The sequence below is a fragment of the Frankliniella occidentalis genome, unplaced genomic scaffold (genome assembly GCF_000697945.3).
Source record: "Frankliniella occidentalis isolate FOCC.00 unplaced genomic scaffold, Focc_3.1 Scaffold203, whole genome shotgun sequence".
NCBI classification, from domain to species: domain Eukaryota; kingdom Metazoa; phylum Arthropoda; class Insecta; order Thysanoptera; family Thripidae; genus Frankliniella; species Frankliniella occidentalis.
The window spans coordinates 362,798-374,022 of NW_026267329.1; the positions used below are offsets into that span (position 1 = coordinate 362,798).

Here is an 11,225-nt window from a genome sequence, read left to right on the forward strand (position 1 = left end):
GGGGAGTATCGGCGCTCCGGTTATCGTCAAGGTGTATTGCCGTTTTTCCGCAAAAAGTTCACGCATCGTCCGAGAGATAGTGCTAGTTTCGGTACACTTCCAAAAACCCAACGCTGACTTGTGGTAATTTCCGAATGCATTGCAAAGATAGGCTTTGGGTGCATTTCCTCGACTTTTGTGGTGCCGAATTGTTTTGCGCAGGGTATACCTGCCGAGGACCGCTGGGCAGGGATTACCGGCGGCGGGGCGGGGGAAGGGGCGGGCGGCGCGCGGCGACCTGTCAGTCATACAATAGGACGAGCTCCGGGAGCACAATTGTCTACAAGTAAACCCATCGCACGGGCCGAACACCTTGTTCAAATATCAAATTAAGAACTTTTTTGGGAATAGAATCATGTAGAGGAGGTTGAGCCGGTTCCAGTAATATAAGGGTTTGTACCAGTATCTTTCAAAGTAGAAAACATCATCTGCTATTATAACACTTATTATAACTCTCATTGGACTCACAAAAGTCACATCGGCTATGTACGACCAGAATCCTAGAGGGATTGGATGTCCGAAGAGCATATGGTCCCTGAAATGTATGCCATGACATAAGAAGTTGTCCAAAACGGTGTTCAAAATAGGCCCAATTTTAAGTTGGCAAAAACAGGGAGTGGATGAGACCCTTCCGCTTTCGGACCGACCATATGGCCTGCGCGCATCTTTCCTCTGCTCATGGGTGTTTTTATTTTCGCTGTGTGATAAAAACTTTCGGAATGAGAGTTACAATAAATGAAGGAGACAATTTGAATCATGCAAACCCTCTGTCACAGCAGCCGGGATGAGGCCTCGAGCCTGAGCCGAGGCCCAGCCCAGGGCCCCAGAGCCCGGAGCAGGCCCGTCCTCGCCGCGCTGCACAGGTCGCCCGGGTTTGCTGCAGCGACAGGGCTATTGTTTGTCGTCAGCCGTCGTAAACCCATCACAGTGACCACCGTCCGCAGCCCGTCCCGACGCAGTACCGCTGTTTGTCACCGCGCCACCAGTCGGCCGCGGCCAGACGCACCGCGAGTTTTGAATTTCCCAAAATGCCCTCAAAAACGACTCTTTTTATTGTAACTCTCGCTCCGAAAGTACTTATCGCAGAGCGAAAATAAAAACACCCCTGAGCAGAGGAAGGATTCACGCAGGCCATATGGTCGGTCAGAAACCGGAAAGGTCTCATCCACTCCTTGTTTTGGGCAACTGAAAATTGGGCCATTTTTGAACACAGTTTTGGACAATTTCTTTTGTCATGACATAAATCTCAGGGACCATATGGTCTCCGGGCATCCTTCCCCTCTAGAATTCTGGTCGTGGATGACCGATCTGACTTTTGTGAGTCCAATGAGAGTTACAATAGTGGAGGCTGTTTTGGCCAATTTTAACGTTCAATACCTCAGCTTCTATTTGAGTTAGAGAGCTAAAATTTTATATTTACACTCATGTTGTGGTACAGAACAGCCGTATAAAATCTCATCGAAATCGGACAACTTGTTTTTACGAAAGGTCCCCCCTTAACAGGCCTCATAGCTACAGCTACAATGTTCAAGCAGTAGTCGATGACAGATTGTTGGTGCAAGGTATTCATGTGGGGGAAGCAGGCAACATGAATGCCAATAGAGTATTTAGAAGGACCCGCCTGCATTTATGACTTGCTTCATTCCCCATCTGGAGAGCTAATTGGTCAAGATGAGGCTGAGCACCTAGTTAGTCATGGTGCCCACACTCAAAGTACATACGTAAGTGCAGTCTACTCATCAACAAGAGAGTTGACGTTTTGGTTTCGAAATATCTAATTTATTCTGAAAGCGGCAAATATTTTTGTTTGCACCCTTCCGTCCTCGAAGGGTTTTGTTTAGTGCTACCCACTGGCAAAATTTGATTGCGCTGCACGCGCCCAGTCCGGCGCACGGGCGGAAATAGTGAATTAGAGGGGGGTGGGGGCTAGAAATTTAATCTGCCCCCCAACCTACCCCAGTTGAGATATCGACAAAATTCCTTCGGGGTCATGGGGACCTGAAGTAGAATCGATTACCGTAGAACAATCGAAATTCCCACTGGGTCACTTGTTGCCGAGTTGGCGTGGACAGCGCCCTTTCGCTCTCGGCTTTCGCATTAGCTCTCGCGTGTAGCTCTCGACTTACGCTCTCCTAACTGAATGCAGCTTTATGTTAACATGTCTTTATCTTTTGATATATTGTTTACGCACACCCAGAAAAATGAATTCTTGAATTAAGCCTAGCCGAGTGCTTGAATTGTGTACAGTTTCAATCAAGACGTTTTTAGCTCACAACAAGAATCTCTGTCTAGATTCAAGCTAGGCGTAGCGCAAGCATCGGCTAGTCTTGGTTGAAGCCAAACCCACGTTTTCCCGCCCGCCGTGTTCGTGTACGTGGTGCACGTTCTCAGGATCGCTTCGGCTTCTTCGGCTGGGACCCGACCCGAATCGGACTCCTCCGCTCCCTCTCTCTCGATTACTTGCCTAGGCGTTGTGGAATTATCGGGAATTATATTTTCTGACAAAACGGTAACTCAGTTGTCTCCCTTTCCCAAGTTTCCAGAAACTTAGTCCATCCCCTTTTAGGCCGTTCACAACTCCTGAGGCACTGATTTGGAGAAACTGGTTGCGCTCCGGCCTGGGATCGAACCCCTGCCGGACCCGGCTCACTATCCAGTGGATACGACAGGTGACGGGACCGCCGCTCTCTGCCAACCTGATTCGGATGATTCGGATACAGTCCAGCTGCTACTACCAACAGTGCGCTGGACTGGCGCGCTCCGTTGTCGAAGCGATAGCTCAGTGGGCTGAGGCGCTGGCTCAGACGGACGGGGCGTGGGTTCGAGTCCGGTCGGCCCCCTACTGACTTTTTGACTCTCGTGTTGCTCTGCGCACCGTATGAAAACAAGCCGATAGCATTCTTGCGTATACCAAGAAAATATTCTTGGATTAAGAATGCCTTGCCAATGCCTAAGTATTCTAGGAAAAAATCTGGGGATAACCAAGCGCAACTCTGTCTCCCAAACGAACAGCGTAAATATTTGGTTAGAAATAATATATGCAAGAATCAAGCCGAATTTCTTGAAGTGAGAATTTGTATTCTTGGCTTGCAATATAAATTTGCCTTGAACCAAGCAGTGTTCGTTTTGATCCAATCTAAGTAAATGAAGCCTAGGTTTTTCTTGATCGGACCCTTTTTTGGGTTTGGTTCAGCCGAGGTGGAAATTTTCTTATTTCAAGCCAATTTGACTTGATCTAAGAAATCTTTTTTCTGGATGCACTTGTGTCTTGGAGATGCTACAGAGCTTAGAAATAAAAGCAAACAATGTATTTAACTTGGGTCATAGTAAACCTGTTCCAGAATAGAGAAATAATATAAGACAAGCCGCCGCAATATTGGGCAAGCAGAAGGCATCTTGAGAACAGTGAAATCTCAGCAACGGCGCTGAATATAATGTGAAACCGAATGACACAGTGCCCCCGACGAAAAACAGGATGTTTGGATACCACAGCCCGAACAAACACCGTGCGGACTGTTCGTAAGCGTCATTTTTAGAAGTTGGTTTTAGGTTGGAATCACATCTTCACAGTTAAATTACTCGATAAGTACTTCAGAGCGCCAAATAGGATTGGTAGGGTCAGAACCAGCCTGTTCCAGCGATTCTAGCCATATACGACATGAGCCCCTGTGTTCTGGAGCCCTTTAAGTATACAGAAACCGAAAGTTATGTAGTATATCTTACCATAGAATGTAGTTTCAATTCTCTAACCGTTTCATTATGGCATAATTAAAAATAATTTGACTAGAAAGATCTAGTCCATGAAATACAATTGTATATCTCTTTCTAATTGTGAACGTCTTATCCTTTTCCTAAGTTGCGATTGTGACTCTAATATTGTTCGGTCGCTTGCAAGTATATTGCCGCTGTGAAAATAATCTGCAAGTTTAATAAACCTTGTAAAATTGCCTATTTTAAGATAAAGTGACTTCTAGCCATTCTGAGTGGACACCTTTATTTTGTGTTTCAATGATTTTTTAATTTTTTATTTTAAAGACATCAAATTGAAAACGTTATTTCAGATTTGGTTTCCTCTTGCAATATTAAAGAGAAAATGTCTCATGCTCATAGCCGATCAGAGTCGAAACGGCAAAGTTATTGGTCTCCAAACTGACAAAATGTGCCAAAACGGCCAAAGTGTGAACTTGGTGGGGAATATCTCTGCCATTTCGATTCCAATCGTCTTTGGGCATAAAACATTTTCAATTTCTTTTGTAAAGAGGAACCCGGAACAATAGTTACCTTTTCACATTTCACCCGAACCACTATCCCCCCCCCCTCTTCTTCGCGCCTGCGCCCCGCCCAAGCCAACGGCCCGGCGCCTGACAGGGTAGGCACACCGCCTACGCCTCGCTACGGAAACTGTTTGCCAATAGCTGTGTGTCATCAACTCCAAAAAGGGTTATCACGACTGCTTGTTCATAGCGAACTGGAGTCACCCATTTCTCGCGTCATGCAGTCAGTCCGGTCGCCTCACTAACTGCCGTGTACGAGAGAAATAGCTATAGAAAAATAGCGCGTTCTGCTGGAGGAGTGGAGAGCGGAGCAGCACGGCAGCAGCGCACGTACAGTACCCTTACCTCGCTATCTGTCGCGTCAACAGTTAGTGAGAGTCCACTGTACCCATTAAAAATCCATTGCATTTCAGCTCAATACTAACCTCTTTACTAAAGTTAGTGAAACGCTCCAATGTGGCTGGAATGTCCGTGGGGTCATACGACTGAAGTGAGCCGGCTTCCGAACACGTTCGGCCGAGCACCGAGAGTTTGCCGTCGATTGCAACCTCCAAGTCCCGAGATCGTATATGGGCGAATAACTTGGTGCGCTCGGACACGGAGAAGCCGAAGTCGTTAGGCTTCACCTCCGAGTAACTAGAAAAAAATCAAGCTGATCTAAATTGCCTTCTATAAGTTCAAGGTAAAAATGATGTCTCATTTTGACTAGCTAATGTGACATTGGATGGTTGATTCAGGGAGCACCCTAAAATATGGTTGATTTACAACATCATCGTGGTTGTGAAAAACAAAAATTTGGTTTCCATCACGTTGTCATTGTTGTCATATTCTTGTCATCATATTTTATGATACTCCCTGAATCAACCAAAAGCTGGTTGCCTTTGCTAATCATTTTCTGGGTGAGGGAAAAGGAAACTTTGAGAAACTCCCTAGGTGAGGAAAACTCTTCAGATTTCGACGAAGTCCACGAAAAAAAATTAGAGACTTTTCGGGTATTATTACAAAAATCATCATGAAATTGTGTCATTTCTAAACATATGGGCAAATTCTTATTTTTGTCTCCTTCTACGCTTTTCCGTTTGAAGGAAATGAATACGCGTACAGTATACACACCTCAATTTCTTGTGGACTAATTCAAGAAGCTGTTTTCGGCTGTCCTCCATAATTTGAATATTGCTGAGAAGGCCTTCTTCATCTGGAGCCCGAAAGATGCCAATACGAATGTAATTGAGCCTGAGAAATGGAAGAGTACTTTTATGAACGCTACTCATTTAATTGGCTGAGCGATAGCGAAGCCTATTACTCCAGTGATGATCAAAAAGTTTCGTGTCTGTCTGTCTGTGTGTCTGTCCGTCTGTCTGTCTGTTTGTCTGTAAACACGATAACTCGAGAACGGGTTGAGCTAGGTACCTGAAATTTTTAGCGTAGCTTTGTAGCATAAAAAGCAAGAACGGTATTGATTTTGAGCCCCCTAGCTTGAAAATTGACCTGTCAGAAGAAAAAAAACGAAAACCCCAAAATATTATTTCTATTTTTATTTTTTTAACATCATTCTAAGACGTAACTCGTGAGAGTAGAGCCCGTAGGGCCAAAATTTTGTCCGTTTGGCTCTATCTCTAACCGTTTGGTCGCCACAGGGCGATATCCACACGAAAATGACCCTAAACCATTTTAATGTTGTTTCTCAGATATTTGACAGTCTCTGGTGGGGCAACTCGTCAAAACAAAATCCTGGGGGTAAAATTTGTGTCTTTTGCAGCCAAAGGTTATCTACGACTCTGCCTTTTATCCGACTCGGGTGTCAGCGCCGCAGGCTTAGGTAGATGTATGAGAGGTGCGTCGCAGAGTAACAGTGTTTCGTGAGATATCGCGAAGCCTGTTACGCGAGACGTGGTCTGGCGTACATCTACCGAGTTGGATGAGCGATAGCGAAGCCTATTACTCCAGTGGTGATCAAAAAGTTTCCTGTATGTCTGTCTCTGTGTCTGTCTGTCTGTTTGTAAACACGATAACTCGAGAACGAGTTGAGCTAGGTACCTGACATTTTTAGCGTAGCTTTGTAGCATAAAAAGCAAGAACTGTATTGATTTTGAGCCCTCTAGCTTAAAAATTGACCTGTCAAAAAATCAAAAACGAAAGCCCCAAAATATTACTTTTATTTTTTTTATTGCCTTCTAAGTCGTAACTCGTCAAAGTAGAACCCTATGGGCCAAAATTTTGTCTGTTTGGCTCTATCTCTCACCGTCAAGTCGCCAGAGGGCGATTTTCACACGAAAATGACCCCAAACCATTTAAATGTTGTTTCTCAGATATTTGATGGTCTCTGGTGGGGCAACTCGTCAAAATAAAATCATGGGGGTAAAAGTTGTTTCCTTTGGAGCCGAAGGCCTATCAACGACTCTGCCTTTTGCCCAACTCGGGTGTCAGCGCCGCAGGCCTAGGTAGATGTATGCCAGGCGCGTCGCAGCGTAACAGTGTTTCGTGAGATATCGCGAAGCTTGTTACGCGAGACGTGGTCTGGCGTACATCTACCTAGTTATTTTCTACTATTAATATTAGCAAACTCATGATTAAAAGAAGGCAGCGCTGGAGAGAGCACCGAAAAACATATACACTGATAAACTAAGTGTTTAATTGCTCAATACTTGTAAGTGTACAACTGCAAGTTAAATACTAGCAAGTGTGCAACTGCAAGTTGAATACTTGCAAGTGTTCAACTCGATAGGTGTGCACTGGCAAGTGTGCAACTGCTCGGTTTAGCAGTTCCTACACAGTGACCATTAAATCTAAGGAAGTGTTCAACCGAGTTCTTGTACACTTGCAAGTGCACACCTACCGAGTTGAACACTTAAGTGCACGACTGCAGAGTTGAACACTTGCAAGTATTTAACTTGCAGTTGGACACTTGTTGAGCAGTTGAACACTTAATTTATCAGTGTAGGTTAGTTTTTTAGGACAGCGAAACGAATAGAATCTTGTTGCACGCGGGCGCGTCGTAAATCGTTTAGTAGTTTTTTTTTCAAGCCCGAACAAGTATTTTTCATTTTGTAAGTCCGTCCTCCTGCTTTAAAAAAGAAAAACTAGCCCACAGAGCTAAAATACACAGAATACACTCAAACAGGCAACGTCGCTTCCTCAAGTTTTCTGGCAGCCCAAGTGACCACGACAACTTAAGAAGCCACGAAACCGTCAGTGTAAATCTCACATTTTACTGAAACTCAGAAAATTTAACTTTAATTATGAAGAAGTGGGATGGCACTTGATATTTTTCTTTAACCACAAAACGAGAACAACCCCAATACAGTATGGGATGTATTGTATTGATATTTGGGACAAAAAGCAGGACAGTCTACTGCTAAAGTAAACACCAGCTGATTATGAGGCTGAGGAAAATTGGCGAGTGGCGTCCGACTTCTATATGTAGACCTTCAAATATTCCTTGTTTCTGCGAATTAGTAGATTTACACCTAAATACTCTTCCCTGTAAGCCCTGTGGACTATTTCATTTAAAATAAATATTACAATGTTTACTGTTAAAAATTGTGTTATTAAGTACAGTTTGCATACGGCCCGTCCGGTATATTTTATGTACGGGCCAGACCGAGCCAGACTGTAAAGATATAGACCGTTCCTCACGAACAGCTCGAGGAACAACTGCTCTTCGTCACGTACAAGGAATTTGGAACATTTGTATTTACAAACAAATTGTATGTATTACGAAGAGCCTGGTTGGTATTACAAACCAGGCACTTCACATTAGGAACCGGGGCTCTTCGTAGTAAGAAGAAAAAGCGTTTGTAAGATGGCTGCGTTTCTACGATTCTGGAAACCGGATTCTTCCTAATACAAACACTGCTGTTTGTGAGGTACTAACGTCAGAGCGAACTTACGTGTCGTCCTGATAGAGAAAACTTTCCACGAGCGCGACCGCTCGCCGGTAGTCCTCCACGTCCCCGGGCAGCACCGCTGTGTTTATCTTGCCCGCGAGGAATGAGAGCACCTCGTCGTGCAGGAAGCTCGCCACGGCCTGCTTGACCATGTCGTCGGCCACGACGACGAACTGCCCACGGCGCTTGACGTAGGCGTCCACCTTGGTGACGACGAGCGCGACGGACGCATCAAACTTGCCTTCTGCGCGTAGAATTCTTGCGGAATGCAGCAGCATCTTGATGAAGTCGATTCGGTCCTTGCCCTTAGTGACAGCGTAGTGCGGCGCCAGTAGCAGCACCTGTATGCACGAGATTCACACTAAATGCTTAAGGGGATTTCTTCAAATGGCTTTTGAATCGCTTTATTCCTATATTTCCAATTTAGGCCAGGTTTAGGTTTGTACTGTGCGTATTATTAACGAGGGTTTTAGTTTTAGTGCGTTTTTTTCAACACAAATCGTACGTAATATCACTTGTGTTGTAGTGTAGTATAATGTGGATATTGGGAATCACTAAATTTAATGTAGGACACTTAATGGTCAAGACCAGACTGAGGATACACGGGCTGTTTGCAGTGAAGAGGGAATGCTTAGTGCGAATAAGTACAGCGGGTTGGTGGAGTGTGAATAACATAACTTGCACTTTGAGCTAGTGTACAGAAAACTGCATTTATGTGCATGAATGATGCACCTCGCGGATAAAGCAATGTCTCATTCTGAGGGAAAAGGGGGAACTTTGAAGATAAGATGACCCTCAAAGTATATCACAAATTTTGACACCTGCTTGCGCCAATAAAAAGATCAGTTTCGTGTCTTCTCGTCGCACGCACTGTCGTGGGACGACCCAATACTCCAAAACAGCACATCAAAGTTCACAGTTCGGGTTGCGCAGCTCAAAAACTAAGAGAAACACATATAATTGGACCAACTGACAATTTGATCAGTTGTTACAAAGCGTTTAAGTACCGCCAGGGTATCCTGAAAATGTCAGACCTGAAGGTTTACTACTTGCTGCTACACGGACAAGGGACGAACAAACATGAGATCGTTTATTTAGTAAGCACACTCTATAGCAGTTTCAAATCAAAGCAGAATGGCGGGAGCAGAATTGAAATGCGAATAAGCCAAATATTTGTATAATATGTAAAAGATTAGTTTTCCTTAACCAGATTGCTTTAATCTGGCATTTTAAAGATGAACACACAAATTATTCGTTAAAAACTTACCTTGACTCGGCGGGCGTGGCGCGTTAAATCCTTCATGTAGTACGTGGTAGAGAGCTCCACGCAAGAGCCCCTCGTATCCTCGAAGCCCGGGCAGTCGTAGTAATGAGTGCCCGTGGCATTGTCAGTGATCAGCTGAGGGACCTGTAGAGTATTGATTAGAAAGGGTGAAGGATGCCGAAATCAGAAAAAGACATACATTTCTTCCCACACACTCTAAATGTAAAGGGACAATTTTATCCGTAGAAATGGAACGGATTCGTGCACATCCAGAAAGGATGCACTTTTGTTTCTAAAACTAGACAAATTGTGTGAGGCTTTACACAAATTTGTCCAAATTAAGGAACGAAATTGCATTCTTTCTGGATGTGCACGAATCCATTCCATTTCTAGGGACAAATTGTCCCTTTACATTTAGAGTGCACAAAAGGACAAATATCTTGTTTCTTTAGCATTCAAAATGGCACAACTTGAATTTGTGTAAAAAACTTCTATCGGGCAGTTGAGTTGTTTCAAAGTTGCTAAACCGAAACTATTAAAAATGGTTGAATATTTTATGGGATCCTTTTCCATGGAGTGCCTCGTAAAATTACAGTTTAATATTCTAAGGGGGCACGAGCACTTGTGGATTTCAAAAAAATAAGGTGAGTTATTGATCTAAAATTCGTATTCCTTATCGGAAATTTTTCATCCTAGTTCATTCTAAAGAGATTACTGTACTAAAAAATAAAAACTAATTGTCATCTCGATTTGTCAAGCACTGTACATTAAATCGTGCGTGCAAGCAGGAAACTTTTTAAGATAAGTTAAGATTTTCAGAGGCACACTAACTGGATTTGAATCTTAAATGTGTATGAATTGAAGCAAACGAATTTTTTGAACACATTTCTGCGATGATTCGATATTTCAAGTCATAAATATTTATAGTTGCGAATTATTTATAGTCGCGTATATTTCTAGTCGTAAATGTTTTTTTTTGATTGAGACTTCCCAGTTTATATTAGGTAAGGGGTTATTGGTGGGTTGGTCGAGGATTTTGTTTTGCAGATTTTCAAGTATATTCCTAAAAGCGATTATTTCAATTTCAATATTTAGGTAGGTCTTCTCTCTCGTACGTCTGGTAATTTGTAAAGTTACCGAATTTGAGCTGAAATTAAATTATTAGGCCCCACACAAAAATTCATCTCTGCCAAATTGAGTACATTAGATTTTCATCCATTCATCCATCCCCAGATCCCTTAAGGGGGCAGACCTGTGAATTGAAGGGTTTGGGAAAAAAGTCACCACGTAAAAACTAGACGCCGCAACAATTTAGGATTAAATGAGTATAAAGAACATACATGGACGGGACGCTAATTTTGCCGTTGGTGCGGGTGCGCGCACTCTCCAGGAACATGCCCATCTTCTCCTCCAACTGGACGATGCAGTCCTTTTCGGTGTGCACGATTGTGCTGCAACGGATTGGTCTGCGACTGTCAACAAAATTGCTACTTACTCTTAAAAGATTCCGCTAGTGGTTGACCTGTTGTTTTTTTTTTTGTTTTTTTTTGTAACCGAAATTTAGCAAGTTTTACAGTGACTCCCTAAAAAGTCGTCAGGGTCGTGTCAGTTTAGAATTTGGTGGTGGCCCAAACCCTTCACTAGGCTCGCTGAGCTGAGAGGTTCATTCCCAAAACGAAAGGGTGAATATGGCTGCTGATATGTCCGCGCCCGGCCGGTCGCTGCTGCGCTCATTAGCGATCGAAAACACACGCAGAGGCA

At 43.7% G+C, this 11,225-nt stretch overlaps 1 protein-coding gene across 1 annotated transcript in view; it reads right to left on the reverse strand.

Annotated features, from left to right (window-relative positions):
• Positions 1-11,225, reverse strand: part of LOC113214914 (uncharacterized) — a 78,657-nt gene that overhangs the window by 57,108 nt on the left and 10,324 nt on the right. Inside the window, exons 4-7 of the mRNA XM_052272379.1 lie at positions 9,468-9,608; positions 8,204-8,541; positions 5,427-5,546; positions 4,739-4,949 (exon numbers count right to left, since the gene is read on the reverse strand). Of these exons, the coding sequence (XP_052128339.1) occupies positions 4,739-4,949; positions 5,427-5,546; positions 8,204-8,541; positions 9,468-9,608 (810 nt within the window). The remainder of the gene's footprint in view (positions 1-4,738; positions 4,950-5,426; positions 5,547-8,203; positions 8,542-9,467; positions 9,609-11,225) is intronic.